This window comes from Medicago sativa, chromosome 6, assembly GCF_051527215.1.
Source record: "Medicago sativa cultivar Bolivia chromosome 6, Bolivia_mono, whole genome shotgun sequence".
Taxonomy (NCBI): domain Eukaryota; kingdom Viridiplantae; phylum Streptophyta; class Magnoliopsida; order Fabales; family Fabaceae; genus Medicago; species Medicago sativa.
Window position 1 is genome coordinate 1,360,376 of NC_140754.1, and position 27,217 is coordinate 1,387,592.

Genomic DNA, 27,217 nt, shown 5'->3' on the forward strand with positions numbered 1-27,217 from the left:
CTGTTTTATAACTAACAGTACATATTCAATATTATATCCAACCTTTTTTCATGGTCCTGTTTTGCAGGGTGTATTTTCTGATCTTTTTGTAGTAAAGGGAATTGAGATTGGCCATGAAATTGTGTCAGTGCATTTGCTTGAGCCACAGTTACAAAATATGGCTGATGAGCTTCTTCTCACTGTTGCTGAAGCTATGTCGCTTGATCCTCCCTCACCAGTTTTTGTCCTTGTTGGTGCAGCCGTTCCCTACACCCTTAAAGTCATCCGTGGAAATATTCCTCAAGGTTTTCTCAAGTTGTTTAGTTTTCATTTTTCATTTGAATAAATCTTTCATTTTGGTGCTTATGTGAATATGCTGTCGAAATAGGCATTCAATTGTCATTTATAGCCGTTAAATTGTCATTTATGTGTGGGGGGTTATTTTTCTGGATTTTATGAGAATTCTTGACCTCTTGACATGTGCTCTTTTAATGGATTCTTCTAATTTGCAACCCTTTTTCTTAAAATTGTGCTCCAACATCTATATTCCAGTCTAAGTATCTGTATAAGGTTATGATTTGTTTGGATTGCATTTGACAATAATACCGCTACTGGTACCGTCAGAAAAGACTTTGGTTGTTGTTGTAGACTTGTGGTTACTGGTGTGTAGACCTCACAAGGCCCCTTCCCCTAACGTGTTTTTTTAGCCTAAGGAACTTTGAATCAAATAGTAACTTTATCTAGATCTGTGGATCTATATCTAACTTGGAAGATTATTTTTCCTGTTGGACCTATAGGCTTCAGAAGTAGGAAAGAAAGTAAGGTGCTTTGGATTTTAACACTCTAGTGCAGTTGATTTGACTGGGTTATAACTTTGGAATTAGCTGGAGATTTCTTCCTCCTCATCTCTTGGAGCATGACCTTGCTTCCTTAGCATTATTGTCAGGGACTGTAGTGGTTTTCTTGTTTGACCTTATTCTCTTCTTTCACCCATGTCTTTTCCTCCTTAGGAGGGTTTCTGACCCTCCATCTCTGTTTTCATTCTAATATTGCATGTGGACAGAAACTAATGTCACAACTAATGCCCGGTGCTTGCACTATAGTGGTAATCTATCAAGGCATATTATCTAGTCTTTTCTCTGGGTCCTACTTAATGGTTGAAACTTCCTATGCTGCAAAAGTTTCTGATAAGTTTAGACAAATATTTTATGCTCTATTCCTTCATACTAATGAGTAATGACTATTGTATATTTGTTTTTGGTATGATAGTATCAATTGTCTTACCACCAATATCTTTCTTTTGCGTTTGTAGTGGTTGCTCTACCTTCACCACATCATCAGTGGTCTGCATCAAATGCTTCGGTTGCTCAGGTTGACTCGAAGACAGGGTTAGTGTATGCATCGAACTTGGGTATGACAGCTATCGTTGCTGAAGATACAAGGGTTGCTGGCCATGTGCAAGTTTCTTCACTAAATGTGGTCCTGCCAGCTGTTTTAGGTTTATATATAACACCTTTGTCTAGTTCTGGTGATCCTGTGGAAGGACTTGAATCTAGTCCTCTAATGGCACGTTGGTATGTTGTATCTGGCCGTCAATATCTTATCCAAATAAAGGTTTTTGCACATGCTCATGATGCACAAGAGATTTATATTACAGAGGTAGTTTGCGTTATTCTACTCTGACTACTTTAATAATAATGGTAAAGTATGTGTATATTGACATATTCTATTTCTTCTCTGATCTTCATCTATTCTATACATTTAGCGTTGAAACTTTAAGGGCTTTCTTAACGTTTCTGTTCTGGTAGCATTTCTCTGCAGTATGCATAGTGAATTATATTATTTTTTTACCTCCCAATGTTTGCCATATTTTCAAAAACAGAAATTATATACAAAAAAAAAAAGGATACTAGGGGTAGCTTATCAACCATGCTTCAGTGGTATGAATTTTCCTTGGATTTGTATTGCTTTGATAGAAACTGACAACATATTAAGGAAATAGATGAATTTTCTAGGAGAAAGTCTCTCTTGCAGCTTCGAGTACATTGTATGCATGGTAGACTACACCTAGAGTAACTACCTAGAATTAGTTACAGTTGCACCTTACTTACCATAGGATAACAGTAGCTTAGCATAGCCCTGTAACTAACCTCTTGGAGTTGGTTACAGGTAGTTAGAACTCTAGCAGTCAATAAATAGGATCAATGATCATTATAATCATTTAAAACTCATAATCAAAATGAGTAGGAAACACCTTCAAACTTGCCTGTTGATTATTGCAAAACCGGCTTATAACTAACTTGTAACTAACAGTAGCTTAGCATAGCCCTGTAACTAACCTCTTGGAGTTGGTTACAGGTAGTTAGAACTCTAGCAGTCAATAAATAGGATCAATGATCATTGTAATCATTTAGAATTCATAATCAAAATGAGTAGGACATACCTTCAAACTTGCCTGTTGATCCGGCTTATAAGGTGAGGACTTCCCCCACTTATAAACACATTGTCAGGAAGTATCTCATCCAATGTGGGACTCTTAACCCTCACGCCCAGGACTGTACATCTGGAGAGTGACCCGATAGCGGTGACATGGGCTTTGATACAAATATTGGGTTTTATATTGGGCCATCACTAAAAGCATCATAACACATGCATTATAAGACATTCCAAAATTCATAAATTCGTTTAACTCGTTAGCATGTTGTCCATAGAGAAACAACTTAAATTGAAATCCATCATGATCGACAACATAATCCTTTTCAACGTCAACTGTAGTTAGCATTCTTATGCAACCAACCATATTCTAAGGGACCATGATGTAAACACCATTCTAATTCACAACATTTTTCGAATTTCGGAATCAGATCTTTATCCACAATAACATGAATCTTTTTTCCTTTGTTATCTATAAGAACCATTTCCATTGATAATGGTAATTGAGATTTATCTAATTTGGTCACCAGCCATAATCTCATAACCCTAGCAATAAAACACCAATTATCCTTTTAATTTGTAACATCAACAATAGAAACATATGAAGGAGCCATTGGTAAATTGTATTGGAGCATTCAGAACAAATTTGTTATTTTATCACTTTTGGTCCAACAGCCCAATACGATTTACTAATGGCTACTTCATATGATTTTGTTGTTGATGTTTCAAATCAAAATGATGATTGGTGTTTCATTGCTACGGTTTTGAGGTTAGGGGTGGTGACCAAATTAGATACATCAAAAAGCCATTATCAATGGAAATGGTGAAAAACAATTCATGCTATTGTTGATAAAGATCTGATTCTTAAATTTGAAAATGTTTGGAAGGAGGGTGGTGTTTACATCATGGTCCCTTACAATAAATATGTGATCAATCATCTCTCTGATTTCATATGCTGTCCGTACAAATTGGAGATTATGGTTGATTGCATTGCATTTTTTTAGCTACTGTCGATGTTGAGAATGATTATGTTGTCGACAAAAACACTGCGGAAATGATTGTTGTGGAGTTAGATCATGATGAATTTCGATTTAAGTATTTTCTCTATGTACAATATGCTGATGAGTAGAGCAGATTTGTGGATTATGGCATGTCTGATAATGCATGTGTTATGATGCTTTTTGTGAAGGCCCAATATAAAAACCTAACATGGTGGTAGAGTCTATCCATTACGCCTGCTATCGGGCCACTTGAGTCACACTATAGTCCAGTCCAGGGCGTAGTGTGTTAAAGAGTCCCACATTGGATAAGATATGGCCTGACAACGTGTTTATATAAGTGGGGGCAGTCCTCACCTTATTTTCACATTGTCAGGACATATCTCATCTAATGTGGGACTCTTAACAGTATCCAATACTGCTAGTTGAGTCAAGTCATTCCCTATTGGCTAAGACAACAAGGGAAAAGGGGCCATTGCTTTCAAAAGTTGTTTAACTAGTAAGTGATATCCATGTTTTGTGCATTTTTCAACACATACATTACAAATGTTGTAGGTAAAATAACTTCCCTATCAAAGTGTTGTATGATTCTAGGGTAATTTACGTCTTCCATAGTCAAATGTGTAGGACCTCAAACTTGCCTGTTGACATCAAGTAATGTACGGACCTCATGGCGTTTTATGATATTTTTATTTTACATTGCTACACTTATATACCTCTGTATTGGGAATTTCATTTTTAATCATTCTCTTTGCTTCATTATATGGATTGCTTTTGTGCCTTTTCTTTTGATAGTTCTTCAATCATAACATTCTCCATTGTGTTGCAGAATGATGATGTTAAGGTTTATGATTACCGGTCGGATTACTGGAGAACTGTGTCAGTTTCAAATGATATTGCCGTTAGACATGGCTGGCGGAATACTAAACTCTTGAAAGCTTACTCTCCAGGACTTGGAAATTTGACAGCTTCTCTGAGCTATCCTGGTGGGGCTCATGACAAAAAAGAGGTGATCATTCTTTCTTTGAGGCTTTCTTGTAGAAGCATATTATTCTGAGTTTTTCTCAATATATTTTAGCCTCTTTTACTGGATATACACCGAGGGGTAACCTTCGCGCAACTGGTAAAGTTGTTGTCATGTGACTGGAAGGTCACGGGTTCAAGTCCTGGAAACAGCCTCTTGTGTAAAAAACAGGGTAAGGCTGCGTACAATACACCGAATGGTGGGACCCCTTCCCGGACCCTGCGTATGCGGGAGCTTTAGTGCACCGGGTTGCCCTTACTGGATATACACCATATTTTCTCTTTGGTCATTTCATATTTCTTCGTTGGTTGAGATTGGATAGTGGCTATTTGTTGCTTCATAGTGTTAGGAACATTCTATTTCTCTTTTGAGGACTTACATTGATTTTGGAATCTTGTAGATTATCACAGTTGTGCAAGAAGTCATGGTCTGTGATCAAGTGAAGTTCACCTTGGGCAATGAAAGTGGAATAATTGTACTGCCCTGGGCTCCCGGTGTTCATCAAGATGCAGAGTTAAAAGCTGTAGGAGGTTGGAAGCCTTTTCTCTTTGCTCCAATCTGAAATGACCAGCTTATTCTTGATATTTATGTTTATACTTTTGATCCCACTACTTGGTGTAGGGTGTGCAAAGGCAGAGAGTGACTACAAATGGTTGTCTTCAGACATATCTACTGTATCTGTGTCAGCTTCTGGTACTATCCAGGGAAAAAAGCCTGGAAAAGCTACTATTAAAGTGGTATCTGTATATGATTCGCTAAACTACGATGAGGTAATATTATTAACTTCCGTTAAGTATACCATGTTTGGCAATAAGCCAAAATCTAGTGCCGTGAATTTGCATCTGTTCCTATTTTATCTAGTATGCTATTTGAATGCATGGATGATGTTTAGTAGGGGGAGTAATATGGTATGTGCTAAGCATATTGGCTTGGCTTATACAAGCTGTAGTTATTACTCAAAATTGTGCTTCACTTCTACCCTACATGCTTTCTTTGTGAGTTCATCCCCTTTCGCTTCATTCCTTTCTAAGTGGTATCTATATCTTGGTTCTTACCTAGCTACATCCGAAAAATTGCTTCATTATTAAAAAAAAAAAAACCGAGTTTTCTGCCCGAATTTGATAAATTTCTTCTTACTTAGTGGTGGATCCCTTCCCTTGTTCTTTTGAAACATTTTTGTTATAGCTTGTCTAGATTGATCTGTGATTCTCTTGTTCTTTCAATCACACAGTTGATATTTGTTCTACGACGCCTCAAATGTCTTCCGTCTATACTCTATTGCTACTTCATTGATTTGAATGAGTTCATTAGATGCTGACATGAATGGGATGAATATGATTTATGATATATCTTTTATGTATTTTTTTAGCTTTATGTGTTGAATAATATCACAAATGTGTGTTTTTGCATCATGATGACGCTAGTGAGGTTTTTTTGTAAAAGAAGGAAAAATGTAATCAAAATTTTATTCTCTCTGATTATATTGCAATGATTTTCTCATTATAAAATACACCACAGTTGTTTTCTGTGAGACACTCCTTGCCATTTTTGTATATATTATTTTCTATCCATGCAGAAAATATTCATAAAATTTACTTTGAATCGCTTTGGATGTCTATACAATTCTTTCATGTTTTTGTTTTCTTATAGGTCCTGGTTGAAGTCTCCATTCCATCTTCTATGGTTATGCTTCACAATTTTCCTGTAGAAACTGTTGTTGGATCTCATCTTCAAGCTGCTGTGACAATGAAAACGGCAAATGGTGACACCATATTTGAGGATATTCTGAAATTTCCTTTTCATTTCACTTACAACAATACTGCCTGGTACTTTTACTTATGTGGATGTTTCATGCGCAGGTGCCTTTTTCTACAGATGTGATGCCTTCAATTCTTTGATAAAGTGGAAAGCTGGAAGTGAGTCTTTTGTAATTGTCGATGTATCTCAGGAGTCGTCATACTTGGAAACAGTGCCAAGTAGTCAGCTCCATCCATCAGATGTTGGCTTCCCTTGTTCTTGGACTTACTTATATGCTTCTAATATTGGTCAAGCTGTAATCCATGCCATACTTTCTAAAGAATATCACCAATTCAGTCATGGTTCAGTTGTCTTAGAAACATCCTCACGTATTGCGGCGTATCCACCCTTCATTGTACAATTGCATAACTTGGAGGAGTTGAATCTTGTACCTGGGACAAGTTTAGACTTGTCACTTGTCGGCGGACCTGAACCATGGAGCAAACATGTTGATTTTATTGAAACTGTGGATGTTTTGGATGGAGAGAATGCTCTGACAGATGATGGAGTTCTTGTGCATCGGATATCTGGCAACAATATGACTTTGTACAGAGTTTTATGTCAAACACTGGGAACCTTTGTAAGTTTCAATATTCCTTTCTTATTAGAAAGTATCCTAGTGTTAGGTATGTTTGGGAGTTGGGAGGGGAGGGCTTTGAGCGGATAGGAGTAGAGGGGAAAAAAAAAAAATAGAAATCCTTCTCCGTTTTTAAAAGAGTGTTTTTGTAGAGAATGATGACTGAATGTTTATTATTAATGTATTTTTAATATTGAGAAAATTTATAACATTATAGATCAAATTTGGAGAATTTATCAAAGCCCTTCAAAACCCTCTAAAATCCTCCTCTAATGCAATTTTTGAGTTCCCCCGCATTAGGGGGATTTTGTATTATGAAGAAAACCAAACCCTCCAAAGCCCTCCCCTCCCAATACTCTCCATTCTTTCTGATTCTTCCTTTTATTTTCAACCCCTCCCCTCCCTTCCCCTCCAAACTCGCAAACAAAACCTTAGTGTAGTGCTTGTGTGCAGCATTAGTCACATACTGTGATTAGCTAGTTTAGTTGTTGCAACAAAATTCTCTAGTAGCTTGTAACAGTTTCTATCACTCTCCGATATAACTTTATATACAACTGTAAACAGTTGTATAGAAAACTGGTAGCTATATGAAGATGATAAAGAATAAAAAATTTCTGACTCAGATATCTCAATACTCTTTTTTTTTTTTTTTTTTTTGAATGGCTATCTCAATACTCTCTCTCTCTCTCTCTCTCTCTCTCTCTCTCTATATATATATATATATATATATGTATGTATATATATGTTCTTTCATCATCCTTCATTCTCTTGTAATCCATAATATTTTTAATATGAGATAGGAGTCGGAAAATAATAACCTTTGTTTCAAATGACTCAGAGACTGCTTTTCAGACGTGGAAATTCAGTTGGGGATGATCATCCTCTGCCTTCTGTAGCTGAAGCTTGGCTGCCAGTGACATGTAGCATTCCTTCTTCCATTGTACTTACAGCTGATGAGCCAGGTAGACATTTGACCCAGTGTTTTAATAATTGACAGCAGTTTTTTTTTTTTTTTAGATTTCTGTTTCTTGATTGAATTGTTCTTTCCAGTGAATGAACGTGAAATTATTAGAGCAGCCGCTTATGCTGAGCGCAGTTCACGGAGATTTCGCGATACCCCTATTACTGTGGCAAATGGGCGCACTATTAGAATATCTGCAGCTGGTATTAGTGCTTCTGGAGAAGCTTTTGCAAACTCATCTTCTCTGAGTTTGAAATGGGAACTTAGCAGCTGTGAGGAACTAGCATATTGGGATTATGCATTTGATATTATGAAGTCCAATGATTGGGAGAGGTTTTTGGTCTTGCGAAATGAATCAGGATTGGTACTGACAGATTTTACTCCTAATAATTTTGTCATTATTTACTGCTTGACCTTTTGACAGTTTCTGGTAATTTAGTTGTGGGAAAACTTGCTGTTCCAAAAACTATGTAGACAAGCTAAGTAAGTGTGCTTGAGCTTGCAATGATTGTACCTAGTTTGGCAAAAGTGTATTTATAATCCTATATCTTTGGAGTATGTCTTTGATTTTTATGGTGCAGTAGTCCTATTTTCTTATTAATGAATTGTTAGTTTTGCCTCAACGCTTCTCTATGTCCATGCTCAACCTATAAAATAACCTTTTTTTATTTGCATTTCTTTGCAATTCAAATGCCTTGGCCCCTTCCTATTAACTAGTCCTGTATTTGTATAGTTCTTTGAAACAGTATCAAACCATTTAAGAAGTTGATTTAAAGTTTCTTTTACTCATACAACATTATTTTACATATCTTGTTATAGTGTATGGATAACTAAAGTGACCTTAAATTCTGTCTCTTAGTGCATTGTTCGTGCCACTGTTACTGGCTTTCTTGGTGGCTTGGGAGATGATACATTCCACCAGTTTCCTCAAACTGAAAATATGCTTACAGATGCCATTTGTTTACAGGTATTATTATCCGTTGAACATAATTCTTTAGACTGTGAAACTTGTTCTTTTAAGTGATTAAAAATGAATAGTTTATAAGTTTAATGGTTAAGTTCTGCATCATGTCTCTGCATTTGTTCTTTAATGACGGGACTTTAGAGCAATTATGTTGTTATTATTGCTTTGTCTTGAGAAGTTGTCTTATCTTTATATTGGTCGACAATGCAGCTTGTTTCTATGCTAAGAGTTGATCCAGAGTTCAGCTTGATATATTTCAATCCTAATGCAAAGGTAACACTTGTTGAAAGATGTATTCTTATATTCTAACATTTCTAAGTAGGCGTTGATGTTTGGTCTTTTGTATCAATTTAATATCTAGTTATTATCAAATGACATTCATAGTTATTATTTTTCTCATCTTTTTATCCAAAACTTATACCTTCAACACGGTTCTCTATATCTGTTGATCATACATTAGAGTTAGAGGAACTCATGAATTATGAATTCTTGTTTATGGAAAAAGTCGGGATAGCTCCCATTGTAGAGAAAATTGCAGAACCCACAAATTAGGATTAATTTCTCATTGTAGACAATTGATGATTTTTTCGTACAGGGTATATTCGAACCATACTCTCTTTTTTTGGGATGTGGGGGTGAGGTTCTCCTCTCCTCCGTTCCAATGCAGGTCTCTGTCTTGCATGGTAGTCTGATTTGCTTTTCTTGCTCATATCTGTGTTGCAAATATGTCCCACATAACACTTTTTGTTCATGAAATTAATCTGTTATTACATTTCAGTAGAATTATGGACTTTTTACTATACTGTATACATGCCTTCAGGTAAATTTGTCAATTACTGGGGGGAGCTGTTTCTTGGAAGCTGTTACAAATGATTCTCAAGTGGTGGAAGTTACTCAACCGCCAACAGGATTAGAATGTCAACAACTGATTTTGTCCCCTAAAGGATTAGGGATAGCTAATCTGACTTTGTATGACATGGGGCTAACTCCTCCATTAAAAGCATCTGCACTTGTAAGCTCCATTTTCAATCAATTTTGAATTGCTTGATATTTGAAGAAAATGCTTGGTTTTGATGTCCATACCTAAATATTTGGATAGATAAGTGTATTTTGCAAATATATTGTCATTGTTATGATCCTTGTCTGTTAGAATGTCTAATTTCCAATCACCTTTATTTCTGCATGCTTGTGACACTTATTTTTGTTTAACAAGCCACACATTTTTTTTTGTCTTGTCAATCAGACCTAAGTCTCAATACAAAATCTTGTAATTAGCCATACCAAATTTTGACCTTTCTCTGCCTTAAGGGAAAAGACTCTTGTTATTTTATAGTGCTATCCTCAATTGAGTGAGTAAAGTTTTAGATCTTGTAGTAAAGTTTATTGACTTGTGTAGGAGTTCAAAATTTGCTTTAGTTTTGTATAATCTTTATTGCAACACATCCTGTCCTAGCTCTCTGATGAATAGGTAATGTTGTTTAATGTTTGATGCTTTTAATGGTTGAATGTTACAGGTCCAGGTTGCAGATATAGAATGGATTCAGATCATGTCAGGGGAAGAGATTAGCCTAATGGTGTGTCTTTTCTATTCTTGTATTTTGGTTTAAAATGGTTTAATCTAGAGATTTCATTGGATGGCCATATATGCAGCACATAATTACTTCACCGAATAACAGGCAGAGAAAACCAAAAGAAAGGTGGAGTAACACTTTGTAGCCTGCTAAAACATGATGCTCTCATAGTTAATTATTAGTAGCTTATAAAAAAATAGTCCACTAGTAAAATAAAATAAAAATAAGAATCTAATCCTCCATTCCATTGACATTCGTCTCTAGCTCTTAACACTGTTGCGGGCTTTGGTGTTTTCCTGCTTTCTTGTAGAATCACATTAAATCAACTTTGTCAAATGCTCTAATTGATTCTTTACTTCTTGGCTGGCAAGTTGTGACAACTAAATCTGTCTTGCATTCCACCTAGGAGAGTAAGCACAAAAATCTTGAGTGTTGAAGAAATTGGGTCTTTTAGTGTGCGGAAGAAATGAAACAGTTGTTAAAATAAGGAATGGATAAATGTTGCTGCTTGTATTCATGGATACCTTCATTGCACTCCGTGTAAATCCTCTTTGAGCAGTGATACAGAATGGATAATTTCTGATAGATTCAACTGGTATAAAGAGATAGAAAACTGAGACAAGCAAAATAATTGGGACATGTATATCCCTAAAAAATTTATTACTGTATTCTTGCTGTGGTGGTCAGGAAGTCTGCAAGTAGACACATACAAGGGTTAATTCGAGATCACCCTAATTCATTCTTAACTGAATCCTCACTGAGGCACTAAAGGCCTACATACTCTGCTGATCCACTATTTATTGATTTCATTCATATATACGTTAGCTATCCCTCTTCTCCTCGATACCCGATCTCACATATGCAGCTTCCCATCCCAGGCCTGTAATGCTGGGAGCCAGTTTTTGATTATGATGTGTGTTCTGCAGTGAAGGGGAGCCTGACACAGTGGCTGGAAATGTTGCCATGTGTCTAGAAGGTTATGGGTTCAAATAATGGAATCTGCCTCATGTTAGACTTCCTAGTTACAATAGATCCTCAATAGATCTGTGCCCCTCCCCTTGACCCAGCGCGTGGGAGCTTTATAGCTCTAGGCTGCTCTGTTTTGGTACTGGGTATTGTACATGCTTAAGTTTCCTAAAGTAGTGTGCATTGATTCGGCACCGAGAGCTGAATTGTATGTTGTTGAAGTTGGTTTTGAAGTTGTTTGTAGTTTGTTGTTAGTCCCACATCGCTCAGGTTCTCGGGCTGTCGATTGTATAAATATGCTTGAGTCCCCTCTTCCTTTGAGCTAGCTTTTGGGATGAGATCCAAGCTTATTTAACATGGTATCAGAGCCGTGTTAAGGATTGCGATGTGGGAATTGGACCCAGGCCCACGCTAGGCGTGAGGGTGGGTGTTGAAGTTGGTTTTGAAGTTGTTTCTAGTTTGTTGTTAGTCCCACATCGCTCAGGTTCCCGGGCTGTCGAGTCCCACATCGCTTTATTTTCATACATATAGCAACTGTACAGAAAGTTTCTGTCATACATATAGCAACTGTACAGAAAGTCAGAAATAATGCCCTTGATTTTTCCCCATTCACATATGTTAAATAAGCTTGGATCTCATCCCAAAAGCCAGCTCAAAGGAGGAGGGGACTCAAGCATATTTATATTTATACAATCGACAGACAGCCCGGGAACCTGATGTTGTTAGTCCCACATCGCTCAGGTTCCCGGGCTGTCGAGTCCCACATCGCTCAGGTTCCCGGGCTGTCTGTCGATTGTATAAATATAAATATGCTCGAGTCCCCTCCTCCTTTGAGCTGGCTTTTGGGATGAGATCCAAGCTTATTTAACATATGTGAATGGGGAAAAATCAAGGGCATTATTTCTGACTTTCTGTACAGTTGCTATATGTATGACAGAAACTTTCTGTACAGTTGCTATATGTATGAAAATAAAAAACACAAATATCATTCCGACAAACTGACATATTTACAGTTTCTATTGCTCATTAATGTCGTTTTTAATTATGATCGTTGATTGGTGGATATGTATTCAGCCTAGAGTTTCAAAGACAATGATGTACTGTCCTGATCTTTACAGGAAGGAAGTCTGCTAACTATTGACTTGCTATATGTATGACAGAAACTTTCTGTACAGTTGCTATATGTATGAAATAAAAAACACAAATATCATTCCGACAAACTGACATATTTACAGTTTCTATTGCTCATTAATGTCGTTTTTAAATATGATCGTTGATTGGTGGATATGTATTCAGCCTAGAGTTTCAAAGACAATGATGTACTGTCCTGATCTTTACAGGAAGGAAGTCTGCTAACTATTGACTTGTTGGCCGGTACAAATGGAGGAAGCAGTTTTCATGCTTCCCAGGTTTGAATTATTTTCCCTATTTAATTTAATTTAATTTAATCAGCTGCATTCCTTTTTGTGCCTGGCATGTTTTACCCTGATCCTTTAGGACATAATCTTTACTGCCTTGAATATGGTCAAGAAGATTATTATTATTATTGGTCATTTTGGATGTTATCGTCCCCATATTCACCTACAAAATCATGTCACAGTGAGTTTTTTCTATTTCAACTTGCAAACTAATGATTGGAAAACCATGATGCAGTTTGTTTACATGAATATTCATGTTCATGTGGAAGATACTATAATTGAGCTGCTTGATGCCGACAGTCTGTCTAGTCTTGATGGTAGACATGTTATTGCACCAAGTTTTAAAATAAAGGGGAGATATCTTGGAATTACAACCCTTTATGTAAGTTTGTTATCAATGTGTATAAACCCGACCTTAATCTAACTATATTTTTTCATGGACTTCTGCAAACTCTAAAGCTTGGTCATTATTTATTGAAACCAGGTCAGTGCTATGCAACATTTTGGACGTGTAATACAAAGTCAAGCTATTAGGGTGGAAGTGTACAAAGCCCCAAGAATAAACCCCCATGAAATTTTCCTGCTACCTGGTGCGTCATATGTGGTATGTTCTAAAGTACAAGTGTTGTTTCTTCAGTACTTGTTTAACTTGAAAATGTGCACTTCTAAAGAATCACATACCACATTATTCTCTTCAGTTCGTGTTTTACTTTTCTGTTGGAAAAGGCAACGTTGATTTCTTTTAGAAACAGTGCTCACATTTATTTCTATGGTCACAATTCATTTAATATCTCTACTTATTTGTTTAATTGATGCCCTCAAATTTCTGTCACTAGTTTCAACGTTGTCTTCATACAAGTCTTTCTTCCATACTTTTCTCTTATCTGAATTTTTTATTATTTTCTTGTGATTATTTATCAGATTTCACTTGGGTGTCATTAGCTATTGGTGTCGTTGTTTCCTTTAGTGTATTTAAGATGAGAGAGAATGGTGGATGAATGATTAAAATAAATTATTTAGATGAGAGTTGGTTAAGAGAGATATAGGAAAAAAGACACCAAAGGCCAATGGCACCCAAGTGAAACCCTTATTTATCTTCAAAATTTGGTTTTTCAACCTTGGACTATTGTGATTTGTAACTATCGGCACTATTATTTTCTCATTCTCGGTTTTATGATGGAGTTTTATTGTCTGTTTGCTTAGCTTACTGTGGAAGGTGGCCCATCTCTCGGTGTTCATGTCGAATATGCAGTTGAAAGTGATAAAATTGCAAGTATTGATAGATATTCTGGACGGCTCTTGGCAAATTCTACTGGGAACACAGTAAGATGTTAAATCCTGCTCATGGTTATTATTGTTATTAGAACTGAAAATATGTTTATTATATCATATTATGTGGTGAGAATGTACATTTATATAGGTAGGAGTCTCCTAGTTAACCCCTAATTAATAAGGAAGATTAATCAATACAATCAATACAATGACTAGTGGAGTTAAAACTAAATAGTCACAACTTTTCAATATCTCCACTAAGTACTTGATTAATTATTCTAACAGTCCCCCTTCAAACCGAGGGTGTCACAAACCCTCAGTTTGTCTCTAAGATAAAGGAATCTGGCAGTGGACAGAGGCTTAGTCAAGACATCTGCCCACTGGTCTTGAGCAGGCACATGTGAGACATTCAGTTCCTTCCTTATAACCTTTTCTCTCACAAAGAAAATATCCAATTCATGTGCTTGGTTCTTGAGTGCAAGACTGGGTTGTGAGCAAGAGAAACTGCACTGAGATTATCACAATAGACATGAGGAATTTTACTCTTAATTTGCAATTCATTGAGAAGAGACTGGATCCAAATAATCTCAGCAGAAGCTTGTGCAAGGCTTCTATATTCAGCCTCTGCACTAGATCTAGCTACAAGGGTCTGTTTCCTTGCCCACCAGGAAACTAGATTGGGACCCAGAAATATGCAGGCTCCTGATGTGCTTCTTCTGTCATCAGGATCTGAAGCCCAGTCAGCATCACAAAAGCCAGTGATTGCAATAGGTTCAGTAGAGCTGGCAGGTGTAAGCATTAACCCATGTGTAAAGTACCCTGCAGATATCTAAGTATCCTTTTGACTGCCTTCCAGTGATCTTCAAGGGGATTTGATAAGAACTGGCAAACTTTGTTCACAGAGTAGGATATTTCAGGTCTTGTTATGGTTGCATACTGCAATGCACCAACAATTGACCTGAAAAATGTAGGGTCTAAGTGCCAATTTTCATTTAGGTCCCTCAACTGAGTTAAATTGAAACCAGGCTCGTTTAAGTGGTCCATAAATGTTCAACATTTAGGATCCTGCTTACACTGAATGGGAAGAACAAGATTCATTGCTCTGATACCATATTAGAACTGAAAATATGTTTATTATATCATATTATGTGGTGAGAATGTACATTTATATAGGTAGGAGTCTCCTAGTTAACCCCTAATTAATAAGGAAGATTAATCAATACAATCAATACAATGACTAGTGGAGTTAAAACTAAATAGTCACAACTTTTCAATATCTCCACTAAGTACTTGATTAATTATTCTAACAATTGTTACATATTTTTGTACTTTGGCTGAACATGAGTGTTTATTGTCATATTGTAATGGTCGTAATACTAGGACAGGTTACTTTCTGATGTAAAATATGTTGAGCTGTTGGCATTCTCAGTCTTATAGAATGAGTTAATAGTAGTATTTTTACAAGTCAGTTTTCAACACAAAATCACATGCTTAGTTCACAATTTATATTTTTTCATGTGGAGTGTTAGGCATTGTGGTAAAATACTATCCCTTGCTTGAGATATCAAGTTTTTGTTTTTTTCACTCCTACATTAAGATAGATTTCTCGTACTCCAAATCCTTTAAAATTTCATAATTTATTTATTTCATAAAAGGAAAATCTATTATAAATCGTTCTCATGATCTTTGTCTAATCCAAGACCTCATAACTATTGTCAGACAATTCTTGCTAGCGTCTTTGTGAATGGAAATACTGTGATTTGTGAAGCAAGGAGTATTTTAAGGGTTGGAGTTCCATCTACTATCAAATTGCATATGCAGAGTGAACAACTGGGAGTTGGCTGCAAACTGCCAATTTATCCGTTGTTTCCTGAGGTGACAGTTACAAATAAACAATGAAAATTATTCATTCCGTTGTGTATTCCAAATGTTAATGGTGACGACCTTTTTGTTTTGTTAGGGAAATTTATTTTCTTTCTACGAGCTATGTAAAAGTTACCGGTGGACTATCGAAGATGAAAAGGTTTGCTTTTATTTTCGCATTATGTTTCAATACAAGTAAGAAATGCATTAGGGAGAACTTATGGATATAATCAAGTGCACAATCTATACGATAGTCACATCTCCTAGGAATCGAAACACCATCATTTATGGTCTAAAAGTCATTTATCAAGGAAGAAACACTAAGGAAGAAGTGTTAGGTTCAGAAGGAAAGTGTGTTGTGGTCTTAAAGAAACAACAACTTTCAAATGAAGAACCTAAAACTCCTCCTGAAACGTATCTTTGCTGTTAGTTCTGAGTGCCAATTATACATAGATGTGGACCACTTAAACGAGCCTGAGAGTATTCTCTATATACTGACCATTTTTTGCACTAAAATTGCATCTCCTGTAACATTATATTTTTGAACTGCCACACCATCTGTCTTGCATATAATACCAGACTGCGATAATGATATCCCTTATTTTCTTGGTTATCAACATGCTTTATCCAATGCACAACTCCATTCTCAACCCAAAGTAAAACAGCTATCAAAGCTAATATGGCAGGTACTATTGCTTTCAAACCTGAGCGAAACTTCTACTACCACACGCCATATCATTGCAAAAAGATACTATAAACCTACTGACCCCTGCCAGACCATAAAACTATCATTTTTGGGGAGTAATTATTCTGTCCTTGTTCTCTGTATATTTTTGGATAATCAATTTCTTTGAAAGAAAATCATACTCAACACTGTAAGATAGTCTAAAGAATTGACTTTGCTATGTTTCTTTAGGTGCTGACTTTCAAGGTGGCAGAGAGCTTGCATGGTGAAAAATATGGGAGTGCTTCAGAAGAGAGTCAAGTTGGTGGTAATTTTGATGAGAATGACCTGGGCTTTATAAACGTCTTGTATGGAAGGTATTAAGTTGTGCATCTTTCTTGTCAAGAATAAAAGCATGCAATACTTTTTTTGTTAGAGATACTTAATTATCCGAATCCAAAAAATGGTCTTATGCTTCCAGTTTATATATCATTGCTCGAGTCTTTTCAAGCTTTATATTGGTTTTGTGTAGTTTCATTTTCTTCTTCTTGGGCTTTTCATTAGACAATCATCTGATAGGAGATAGTGGTTCGTTTAATATATGTCTCGGATCCCACCCATTAGGAAAGCCTTTGGGGGTTGTCGCTGCTAAATTTAATTCCTTTTTGCATGCAACATAAAAGTTGATGGCTGTAATTAATTTTAGGTTTAAATGTGTCATTGGTCCCTGCACTTTTTTTGTTTGGCATTGGTCCCTGCACTTTGTAAAAATATTGGTATTGGTCCCTCTGTTAACTTTCTGTTTAAAAAAAAAAAACAAAACTAACGGAGTGCCACGTGGCCCAATCATTTCATGCCACGTGGCACCAATACCAATATTTTTACAAAGTGCAGGGACCAATACCAATAGTTTTGTTTTTTTTTTTTTTTATAACAGAAAGTTAACCGAGGGACCAATACCAATATTTTTACAAAGTGCAGGGACCAATACCAAAATCTGATGAAAGTGCAGGGACTAAAGACATATTTAAGCCTTAATTTTATTATTTTATTTTATTTATCGATATGTTTTCCTCAGATAGATATGATTCAGCTACTGTTTTAAATCCCTAAACCTTTTAGATAACTGAGTCTGTTCTTATATATAGTGTCTGATTTTCTTCCTCATGTAATACTCACAATATACTGTTATCTATTCAATTTTGTTGAATATTAGCACAGAATCAATCAGATTCTGTCTTGTTTGACTTATTATAACTGGTTGTAAATACTAATTAATTGTAATTAGCTGTATTAGAATTAGAATTTAAAGGGAGAATAAGTAGCATTTATAGACAGAATAATTTGTTTTATTTTCTGGCTAGACTAGCCACTGCCTACAGTCACTTGTATTCTATAAATACTTCCTATGTACTGTTTTACAAATCAATGAAATATAGAGCATATTTCCATATGGGAAGTTATACCCCACACTCCTGCATTTATACCTTCACCCCAACATTTGACACAAACTACCAAATTTACCCTTTATGGAAAATGAAACACAATCACCCTTTCACTTTTCACCCCATATTTTTTCTGGAAAAAAAAAACGCTTCCCCTGGAAAAAAACGACAGAAGTTCACCCTGTCTTGTGAAAACACTTCGCGTGATTCCACTCCCAACAAACAGTATGCCTTCGTTCATGTGTTCTCTTAATCCTTGTTGTGTTCTTCTCTTAATCTTTCCTTTTCGTGTGTTTGTTCTCTTAATCGTTTACCAGATTCATTGATTGAGATTTGAGGTTTTCTAGGTTTGCCAAGGTTTTCTAGGTTAGTGGGTTACCAGAATCGTTCACGAAATCGTGTTATGGGTTACCGGAATTGATCTCCAAATCATTGATTCCTGAAAAACCCATGCAAATTGTTCCGATTGAAATCCCAGAAAACACGTGCAAAATGTTCTTGTTGATTCTTCCCGGAATCGTTTCGTGAAGATTTCCGGTTCAGGCATTTATTTATTTTTTACTCAAACGTTTTGAAGAAAAGAAACTAAGATGAGAATTATTGCAGTGTTAAAATTGATACTGGGATTAGGAATTATTGTTGATCTTTACTCAGATTCTTAAGACCTAATATATTTGTTATTTTGTTACCGTGTATAAGCTCTTGTTATAATAAAATCTGATACTTCAAATGTTAGTTCTTCAATATTAGCTCTTGCGTAGCAGTTTGCAAAGAATTAAACTTGAGTAATAGTATTTATGCTCTTATTAGACAACTAAACCTTAAAATAAAAAGCAACTATGTTACCTGTTTCAACAAAAAATAAGCTATGTGTATACAAGTATGTTCTGTAATATCAACTCAACAAGAAAAGGAATCTTCCTCTATTAAGAATCACTAGGAAGTACTATAGTTATTAAGCTAGTTTTTTTTTTTTTGTTACAAGTTACTAAGCTAGTTGAATTGACAGTCTTTTTTATAAAAATAAGAAAACAAAAGAACTTTAAAAAAAATGTGCACCGGAACACATGATATAAGGTTTCCGGTTGACAATATCGGAAAGGATATACAAAGCATTCCTGTATACTTTTCGGAAAAGTAAATGATGAGTTTTTCGGAAAAATTTCGGAAATGTATCATAGTTAGTTCTGGAAAAATTTCAGAAAGGTATTATAAGTGGAATAAATAAAAAATACATAAAGAATATTATGTGGGGGTGAACTTATCCTAAATGAAAATGTTAAGGGTGAAAAATTAATGTGGTTAGATAATAAAGGGTAAAATCGGAATTTTTGAAAATTTGTAGGGGTGGAAGTACATGCGTTGGGGTATAGGGTAAAATTTCCTTCCATATGGTATCAGAGCCTCTCCAAGATCCATTGGGCCACCTGCTATCAGGTTTCCGCTATTGGGCCACCCACCATTTATGTCCACGAACCAAGCCCAATAGTGCTGGTCGTGAGGGGGTGTGTTAAGAGTCCCACCTCGGATAGGTGATGGCCTGACAATGTGATTATAAGTGCGGGCAATCCTCACCTCACAAGCCGGTTTTGTGGGGTTGTGTTAGGCCAAACCACGATTTCTAAGATGGTATCAGAGCCTCTCCAAGATCCATTGGGCCACCTGCTATCAGGTTTCCGCTATCGGGCCACCCACCATTTATGTCCACGAACCAAGCCCAATAGTGTTGGTCGTGAGGGTGTGTGTTAAGAGTCCCACATCGGATAGGCGATGGCCTGACAATGTGTTTATAAGTGGGGCAATCCTCGCCTCACAAGCCGGTTTTGTGGGGTTGTGTTAGGCCCAACCACGATTTCTAAGAAATTTGTATTCAATTTATAACTTGCTATAAACATTTTAAAATATACAGCATAGACATGTGTAATTGAGCACCTTATATTTACTTGTTTATTTATTTTGGTCAGATCTGCAGGCAAGACAAATGTTGCAGTGTCTTTCTTTTGTGAATTTTCAACTTCTGGATCAAAAAAACAACCAATGTTGTACAGTTCATCTTTATCAGTAACAGTGGTTTCTGATCTTCCCTTGGCTTTGGGGTTCCCAATAACCTGGATTCTTCCTCCCTATTATACAACTACAAGTCTTTTGCCTTCCTCCTCAGAATCCTATACACAATATGATGGTCAGACTCGTAAAGGAACCATCAAGTATTCCTCGTTTAGTTTAGATAAAAATGCCATGCAGAAAGATGCCGTGTTCATTGATGGGGATAGAATTAAAACAACAGAAGCTAATAATCTTGCATGCATTCAAGCCAAAGATCGTACCACTGGTAGAATAGTGATCGCTTCTTGTGTCGAGGTTGCTGAGGTATGGATTTTATCTTTCACCTGCTATTTGTTTGGGGACCATTTGTTGGCACTTGCATTCTCAGGAGTGTCAAGTTTTAATTTTACAGAATGGGTATTTAGAGCTTTAAATGGTTTTAAACACGTATAACACAATTTTGATGTGCTCATTAACTGCGATAAGCGAGTACTGCTCTGTGTTGCAATAAACTTTGGACATGCTAGTGTTCCTTAGTCTTATTTTGGCGAGACCTTTGTATTTCAGCTCAGGGTAGGGGTGGAACAATCTTGTCCGTCAATTTTTAAATTCATCCAATTGCAAAGTGCAATGGTTGAATTTTATGGATTGGATAGTGGACGGCCAATAAACCAGCGAAACATGTATCCATTGTATATTTAATTATTAATCATTAGATTTACAAGAGTTCGATTGAATCTGAAATCTATTGTCTAATATTTAAAATAAGATTTTTTTTTAATAGGTAAACCTTTCAGTTATACATGTGTGTATATAGTCCTAAGGAAAAATAATTCTGTAGTTTTAGGGAGAGAGAGAGAGAGATTAATATTAGAGAGAGAAGCAGTGTCATCAGTGGCCAGCTAAAAATCCGCAATATAAACAGTTGCGGCCTATGGTGGTAATTTGACCACACTGGAGAGAAGTATTCAGTAAGAGAAAAAAATTACAACGTTATAATATAATTAGAAGTGAACAGATTGTATTTTTATTAAGAATTATGCTAGTAACACACTTTTCTATTGGTGAAATTCATATCGGTCCCACTAAATTCATGAGGATCCCACACACTTTTGCAGGACCTATTTGAATATCAAACAATAAAAAAGTATGTTGGAAAGAGCTTACTCCCTCCGTTCCTTATTATAGGATTCACTTACAAAATTTATGAGTTTTAAGAAAAATAGTTGCATTAATTTTATATAGAATGTGTTACTTTATAAAGAAATCATTAATGCATGTGGAATTTTGAAAAATGTTTTATATTAAGGGATAAGCAACTCAAAAGTGGATCTTATAATAAGGGACCGAGGGAGTATAAGTGTTGTTAGCACTCATGTTTTACTAAATGGGACTTGATGGATTGGACTTTTTGGTGGCTATTTAATTGATCATAGATGCATTAATTAATGGTTTGTTTTTTTATCCATCCATCTTGGTCAATCCTACCTCTGGTTGCCATTCTGTCTCAGCAGAATAAGTATATCTACAATGTTAATCATGTTATCTGCATTATAGTCTAGACATACATAAATTTTTTGGGAATTCTAACTCACCATAATTTCGATATATATCATGATCAAGGTGACTCAAATTAGAATAGCCAGTAAGGAGGTCCTGCTCAAAGTGACTGACCTTGCTGTTGGTGCTGAACTTGATCTTCCAACAACCTTTTATGATATTCTAGGTATCAATTCCCCTTTAATCATGAATCACAGTAGGAACTTCAAACTGAAAGTACTCATATTTTATTTGTCTTCCTTTGGTTAAACAGGAAATCCTTTCTATGAAGCATGCAATGCAGTGCGTTTCTATGCTGAAACTAATTACCCTGATGTTCTTGCCATAAACAAAACTGCTGATGGAAAAGGGAATGTCCACATCAAGGTTTGTTGATTGTTTTTATTAGATTTTTTTTTCTTGCTTGTCTATGTTCTTTGATTTCGATAAAAAGCAGTATAACAACCTGCAGGTTGTACATTTACTGAGTTTTGGAACCAACTAGACAGATATAAACCTTTCATTGTTTTCACCTAAAAATGTACCACATGGTTTTTGTTTGGGTTGAAGTTTTGGGGTTTGGGATTAATTGATTATTATGGAAGGAAGAGAAAGAATAAAACTGTGCATTGTGATTATGACTTGAGCCGACCCCACTTGGTGGGATAAGGCTTGGTTGTTGTTGTGTTGTTCTTTTGATTATGACTTGATACAGAAGGCTGAGTACTAATTAATCTTATTTTTAAAAGTTGATCTAAGGTATCCTAAATCACTCTAAGGTATCCTAGTTAATCCGTATTTTTACTTAAAGATGATCTAAGCTGTCCTATGAGATATTATTTTTCATTAATTCCAGCAGTTTCTAATGAAGTGAAACCTGCATAGTCATATTAAGGTCAGGCTTAGTTCTGTTAGAGTATGTAGATTAAGTTCAACTTCAATCAAGTTCACTTTATTTGTTACTTATGGTTTAATTTAAAGAGACCCTAGCTCGGTGTGTATAGCATCAGAAAAAACTCATCTGTTTTTAGAATCAAGCCAGATTTTGTCTTGTCTAGTACTTAAATTTGCTTTATGTTGGATTGGTTTGCTCAATTATGTAAATTAACGTTCTGTTTTGACCAACTCGATGTTCAAGGCAATTCGGCACGGGAAAGCTCTTGTGCGTGTAGCAATTAGTGAAGCACAACAAAAGTCAGACTACGTGCTGGTAAGCATTAGCTTTTTGCCATGCACTTTACAGTAAATTACTGTTCTACATGCAGATCTTGATCTTATGCCACATGTTATGAACCTATATTTCAATGACAATAAAGAATTTTTTTCTTGCTGATGCACCTAAACATGGCTGTAAACTGGGCAGGCTTCTGAAATTATTTATTATTTATCTGCCATAATTTCAATGACTGTAAAAATTATGTGCTCAGAATCACACTGAAGCTGAAGTTCATACCTGGCATTTTGCCTTATAACTGCAATTATTTCTCTCAGCACTACCTAAGTAATTGTCCTCTGTTCGAGTAATACTTGTTAGGTTAACTACTCCGCCCATTATGTATCTCGCGCCCGTATTTCTTCTGTCCTATTTGATTATACTGAAACATCTCTTTTTGCAGATTAGAGTTGGTGCCCATGTATATCCTCGAAATCCAGTTCTTCACATTGGAAGTCCTATTAACTTGAGCATAAAAGGTATGGTTAATTTGAATGGTTGCTGTTAATTTATTCTTCTATCAATAATTTCTTTCTCAGGAATAGACAACAACTTTTTGACTTTTCTAAAGTGGAACATTCCACTTTTCATCATTTCCCAATGCAAAGTTTCCATATTAATCTCCTTAACTAGTGCCCCGGGGGCACTAGTTAACATTTCCCTAAAAGAAATCATTTGCTTACTTTCACCATACAGCTTAAGCTTTTGGTTGAGTTAGTTCATGACTGGTATCAGAGGAGAAACAGGGGAAATGACCAACTCTCTGGATGATGGAGTTTTTGGTTTATTAATCAAGTCCATTGCTGCAGTGGATGAAATTGATTTATGTAAGACTGGAAACATTGGCCAACATAGATTTACAGAAATGCATTGTGAACTAAGTAGTTTCGAAGCGGGGAGTAATAATAGGCTTTGTGAACTAAGTGAACGACATTGAAAATAATATAATTGTATAATAAAACTGTAGTGAACTTGAGAGAGAAGGTAGAACTTACAAGGGGATCACTGGACTATAGCTAGTGAGTATGAATGTGTATGTAATAAGCTAGAGTCCATACATATCACTGTATCAGGCCCCGTAAAAATGATTGCACTCCTAACCGTATAGTTTATTGAAATATATTATTATTTCGTTACGATATCCCCGACTTCTGAGAATTTGCATTATCCCACACTTATGCCATACCCATATCAATCATACATTCTATCTATGCTTGCTTTGTAAACCTGGAAAGTGGCTAACTGTTCTTTTTTCAGTTGTGCAAATGAGTTGTATATACTTTGACCTTTAAATCTTTTGACCTTTATACTTTTTCTTCAAGAAGGTTAATGTCATTCTATCTTCATGTGTCAGGATTGAATGATAAAGTTTCTGGACAGTGGTTTACAACTAATGAAAGTGTAATATCAGTAGATCCGTTAACTGGAGTGGCCAAAGCTATTGGACAAGGTTCAGCCCAAGGTGCTAATTAACATTATTTAATTACATGCAATGAACTTTATGATTGTCAACTTGTCGTTGTCTAGAGTTTTTGCTTATGTCAATCCCTATTGAAATATGTTATTTTGAACAGTATATTTCCATTATGCAAAATCAAAGCTGCAAACAACAGTTACAGTGTTGAAAGGACATAGTATTTCTGTGGATGCTCCAAAAGGGATGTTAACTAACGTTCCATACCCTGCAAAAGGATACAACTTCTCTGTGAAGTTCAGGTTTGTATATTATAATTTATAACTCCAGACATGAACTTGATTTAAATTACATCTCCTTTAGCTACTTTTGTGACCAATTCAATTGCAACAGCAGCACCTATGGTGAAAGCCTTGATAAACCAGGAGGAAACAAGATAATTTCATTCGACTGTAGAGTAGATCCGCTATATATCGGGTACTCTATCTTTATCATATTCATCTGGTATGACCCTTTAAGTAATTGATTCATTCTTAGACATCTTTTACGTGCTTTAACTGAAGGTACGTCAAGCCATGGCTGGATTTGGAAACTGGCAACTCATATTGCCTGTTTTTCCCTTACTCACCGGAGCATTTGGTGCACTCAATACCCAAGTCAGAAGGCATTAGACCAGACATATCTGTCTCCATATATGCTTCTCTCAAAGAACATGAACATGTTTTGGGATCTGCATCAGCTCTTTTCATTGGAGGCTTTTCTATAATGGAAATGGGCAAGGTACAGTATACTAACATGGCAAAATTGGATCATGATATTTTTTGTCGCATTGACATTGCTTGAAAGTAAACACACATGTGCATGTGTCTCTGTGTGAAACCAGTGTTTGATTTATGAGGCTGAGTGCTTCCTATTTTGTTAGGGCGGTCTCTTGATCTTATGTTGACCAATTTGCCATCCTTTTCGCATGCAAAGTTCTGAATTGCAAATATAGCAGACCCATCAAAATCTCATTGGTTTTTTTTTCCTCCCCTCAGGATCCAATGCAGCTGAATCTGACGCCAGACTTAAACAAAACTTACATAACCATCGTGGGAAATACCGGTAAGATGGCATATCATAGTAATTTTTTATGTTAGAAATAATGTAAGGTATTATGTGTATTTATTTAGTAAATAAGGAAATTTTGACCTTTAGGTTTATTGTGATTATATATAGACTCAATCCTAAAAAAATAGGGAAATAAGAAAACAAATAGTAATAATGAATAATATGAAAACTAATCCTAATAATCTAAGAAGAGTAAAATACTCTAATATAATATAAAAACATTATCAAATATTTTATCATATTCTAACTGAGGGGAGTATGGTGTTTGGATTCACCCCGAGGACTCACTTGAGAGGCAGAATGTTGGAAATTCAACAGTAATGAAGTCCAACGTTAGATAATAATTTTTCTGTCAGGTCATAGAGCCATATTCCTATATGCAATGGCTAGGTTCTTTGTTGAGGACATAGTTGCTACAGATATTTCATCATTGTCTTCTACCATATGTAATACTAGTTAGTTGTGTGGCTTATCACAGATGTCGAAATTCACTGGAATCGCTGGGATTTGATTATGATCGCTCCCACCAGTAAAGACGGTTTTGGCATCCGAGGTTTTACGCGTTATGAGGTTAGTGCTCCAAGGCTAAAACATTACCTGAAAAGTTTGCAACTAACCAGTAAAAATCTAATAATTATTTTTATTATAAACTTAAAATACGCAATTTATTTTTCTTGTTCATGTTTCCAGGTCAGACTGCTGAAAGCCGAGAGATTCAAAGACAAAATCATCATCATACTCCCAACTAATGGTTACTCAAAGAGCTTAATGACTTGATTTCCACCAGCTGTTTATAAACTTACTTTGCGATGGGAAAAGTCACATGTTTAATTTATCTTTTACTTGTTTTACAGGCCAGAGAATGGAAATAGACATCACCCATGAACCTGCATCCGAGAAAACAGCACTATCCAATGTAACCATGAACAAAGCCCCCTGGGCAAGCATCTTTGGGTGTCTCCTGTTACTGATTCTTCCGATTGCTGCCTTCATATATTTCACAGACAGACCATATAGATCGCAGCAAACAAGTGCTCCAGTCACTGCAACCATTGCATCACCCGCAACTTCATACAGAAGCAGTCCAACTGGTTCAAATGAAATGTCTCCTCGGACGCCACAACCATTTGTAGACTATGTAAGAAGAACGATCGATGAAACTCCGTACTACAAGAGGGAAGGGAGAAGGGTTAATCCACAAAAGACATATTAGAATTGTTGATAATTTTATACGCATCACTACTCCCACATCCACATCAGAGGCTGGCACATAGATTCGTACTTGCACTCACTATCACTATGTTGTATTATTTTCAAACTGACAATTTTGGTCACTACATGGTGTTGTATAAATTTAGGAATATATTCTGTCATTTGTGATAGTTACATTAAATATTTATCTGGCGGGTAGGTTAGTGTAGTGATTATGTTCATGTTTATATTCAACATGTGTATGTTGTAATTGCATTACATTGCTTCTCCAATTAGCTTATCTCCGTTTCTCTTTTATCTTTTTAAAATGTTCTTGTTTATGAAAGATGGAAAAATCTAAACAAATTATGAAATTGTTTATATATTTAAAAATTTGCTTTGAAAAAATAATTACTAGTAATTTTAGAAGTGAGTCGTAGGAATAAAATATTAATTTTATTTGAAAGTGTAAAAGTGAAAGTCAGAAAATAAAATATAGAAGATATAAATATGATATCTGGGAGTAACGCATCTTAGTGATGAAATATCAGTAAAATGTAATGAGTATCATAGAACTAAATTGACAAATATATATCCACTTCAAAACTAAAAATGAGTTCTTTCAATTGACCTTTTTTTTTTTTTGTTGACAAATTTCAATTGACCATTTGAAATGCTCAAAGTTGAATTTTTATATTAGGTATGCAATTTCTTAACATAGAAGTATCTATATTCTATCACCAATATCTATCTATCTATGAGTAGACTATTA

General features: G+C 35.7%; 1 protein-coding gene across 2 annotated transcripts in view; it reads left to right on the forward strand.

Annotated features, from left to right (window-relative positions):
* The window catches only part of EMB3012 (embryo defective 3012), a 29,658-nt gene extending 2,884 nt beyond the window's left edge, over window positions 1-26,774 (forward strand). The window contains exons 4-36 of one of the 2 annotated variants that reach the window (XM_085718235.1): window positions 68-284; window positions 1,292-1,638; window positions 4,240-4,419; window positions 4,835-4,964; window positions 5,056-5,204; window positions 6,085-6,196; window positions 6,294-6,811; window positions 7,647-7,770; window positions 7,859-8,133; window positions 8,629-8,736; window positions 8,944-9,006; window positions 9,554-9,745; window positions 10,248-10,307; window positions 12,611-12,679; window positions 12,924-13,070; window positions 13,173-13,292; window positions 13,892-14,011; window positions 15,680-15,835; window positions 15,921-15,983; window positions 16,740-16,864; window positions 19,897-20,302; window positions 21,602-21,704; window positions 21,792-21,904; window positions 22,656-22,727; window positions 23,134-23,209; window positions 24,085-24,192; window positions 24,305-24,446; window positions 24,538-24,621; window positions 24,708-24,924; window positions 25,182-25,248; window positions 25,733-25,824; window positions 25,945-26,005; window positions 26,109-26,774. In XM_085718235.1, the coding sequence (XP_085574361.1) occupies window positions 68-284; window positions 1,292-1,638; window positions 4,240-4,419; window positions 4,835-4,964; window positions 5,056-5,204; window positions 6,085-6,196; window positions 6,294-6,811; window positions 7,647-7,770; window positions 7,859-8,133; window positions 8,629-8,736; window positions 8,944-9,006; window positions 9,554-9,745; window positions 10,248-10,307; window positions 12,611-12,679; window positions 12,924-13,070; window positions 13,173-13,292; window positions 13,892-14,011; window positions 15,680-15,835; window positions 15,921-15,983; window positions 16,740-16,864; window positions 19,897-20,302; window positions 21,602-21,704; window positions 21,792-21,904; window positions 22,656-22,727; window positions 23,134-23,209; window positions 24,085-24,192; window positions 24,305-24,446; window positions 24,538-24,621; window positions 24,708-24,924; window positions 25,182-25,248; window positions 25,733-25,824; window positions 25,945-26,005; window positions 26,109-26,467 (5,175 nt within the window). In that variant the 3' untranslated portion in view covers window positions 26,468-26,774. The remainder of the gene's footprint in view (window positions 1-67; window positions 285-1,291; window positions 1,639-4,239; window positions 4,420-4,834; window positions 4,965-5,055; window positions 5,205-6,084; window positions 6,197-6,293; window positions 6,812-7,646; window positions 7,771-7,858; window positions 8,134-8,628; window positions 8,737-8,943; window positions 9,007-9,553; window positions 9,746-10,247; window positions 10,308-12,610; window positions 12,680-12,923; window positions 13,071-13,172; window positions 13,293-13,891; window positions 14,012-15,679; window positions 15,836-15,920; window positions 15,984-16,739; window positions 16,865-19,896; window positions 20,303-21,601; window positions 21,705-21,791; window positions 21,905-22,655; window positions 22,728-23,133; window positions 23,210-24,084; window positions 24,193-24,304; window positions 24,447-24,537; window positions 24,622-24,707; window positions 24,925-25,181; window positions 25,249-25,732; window positions 25,825-25,944; window positions 26,006-26,108) is intronic. The other variant, XM_085718236.1, reaches the window with a different exon arrangement.
* The last annotated feature ends 443 nt before the right edge of the window (window positions 26,775-27,217 follow it).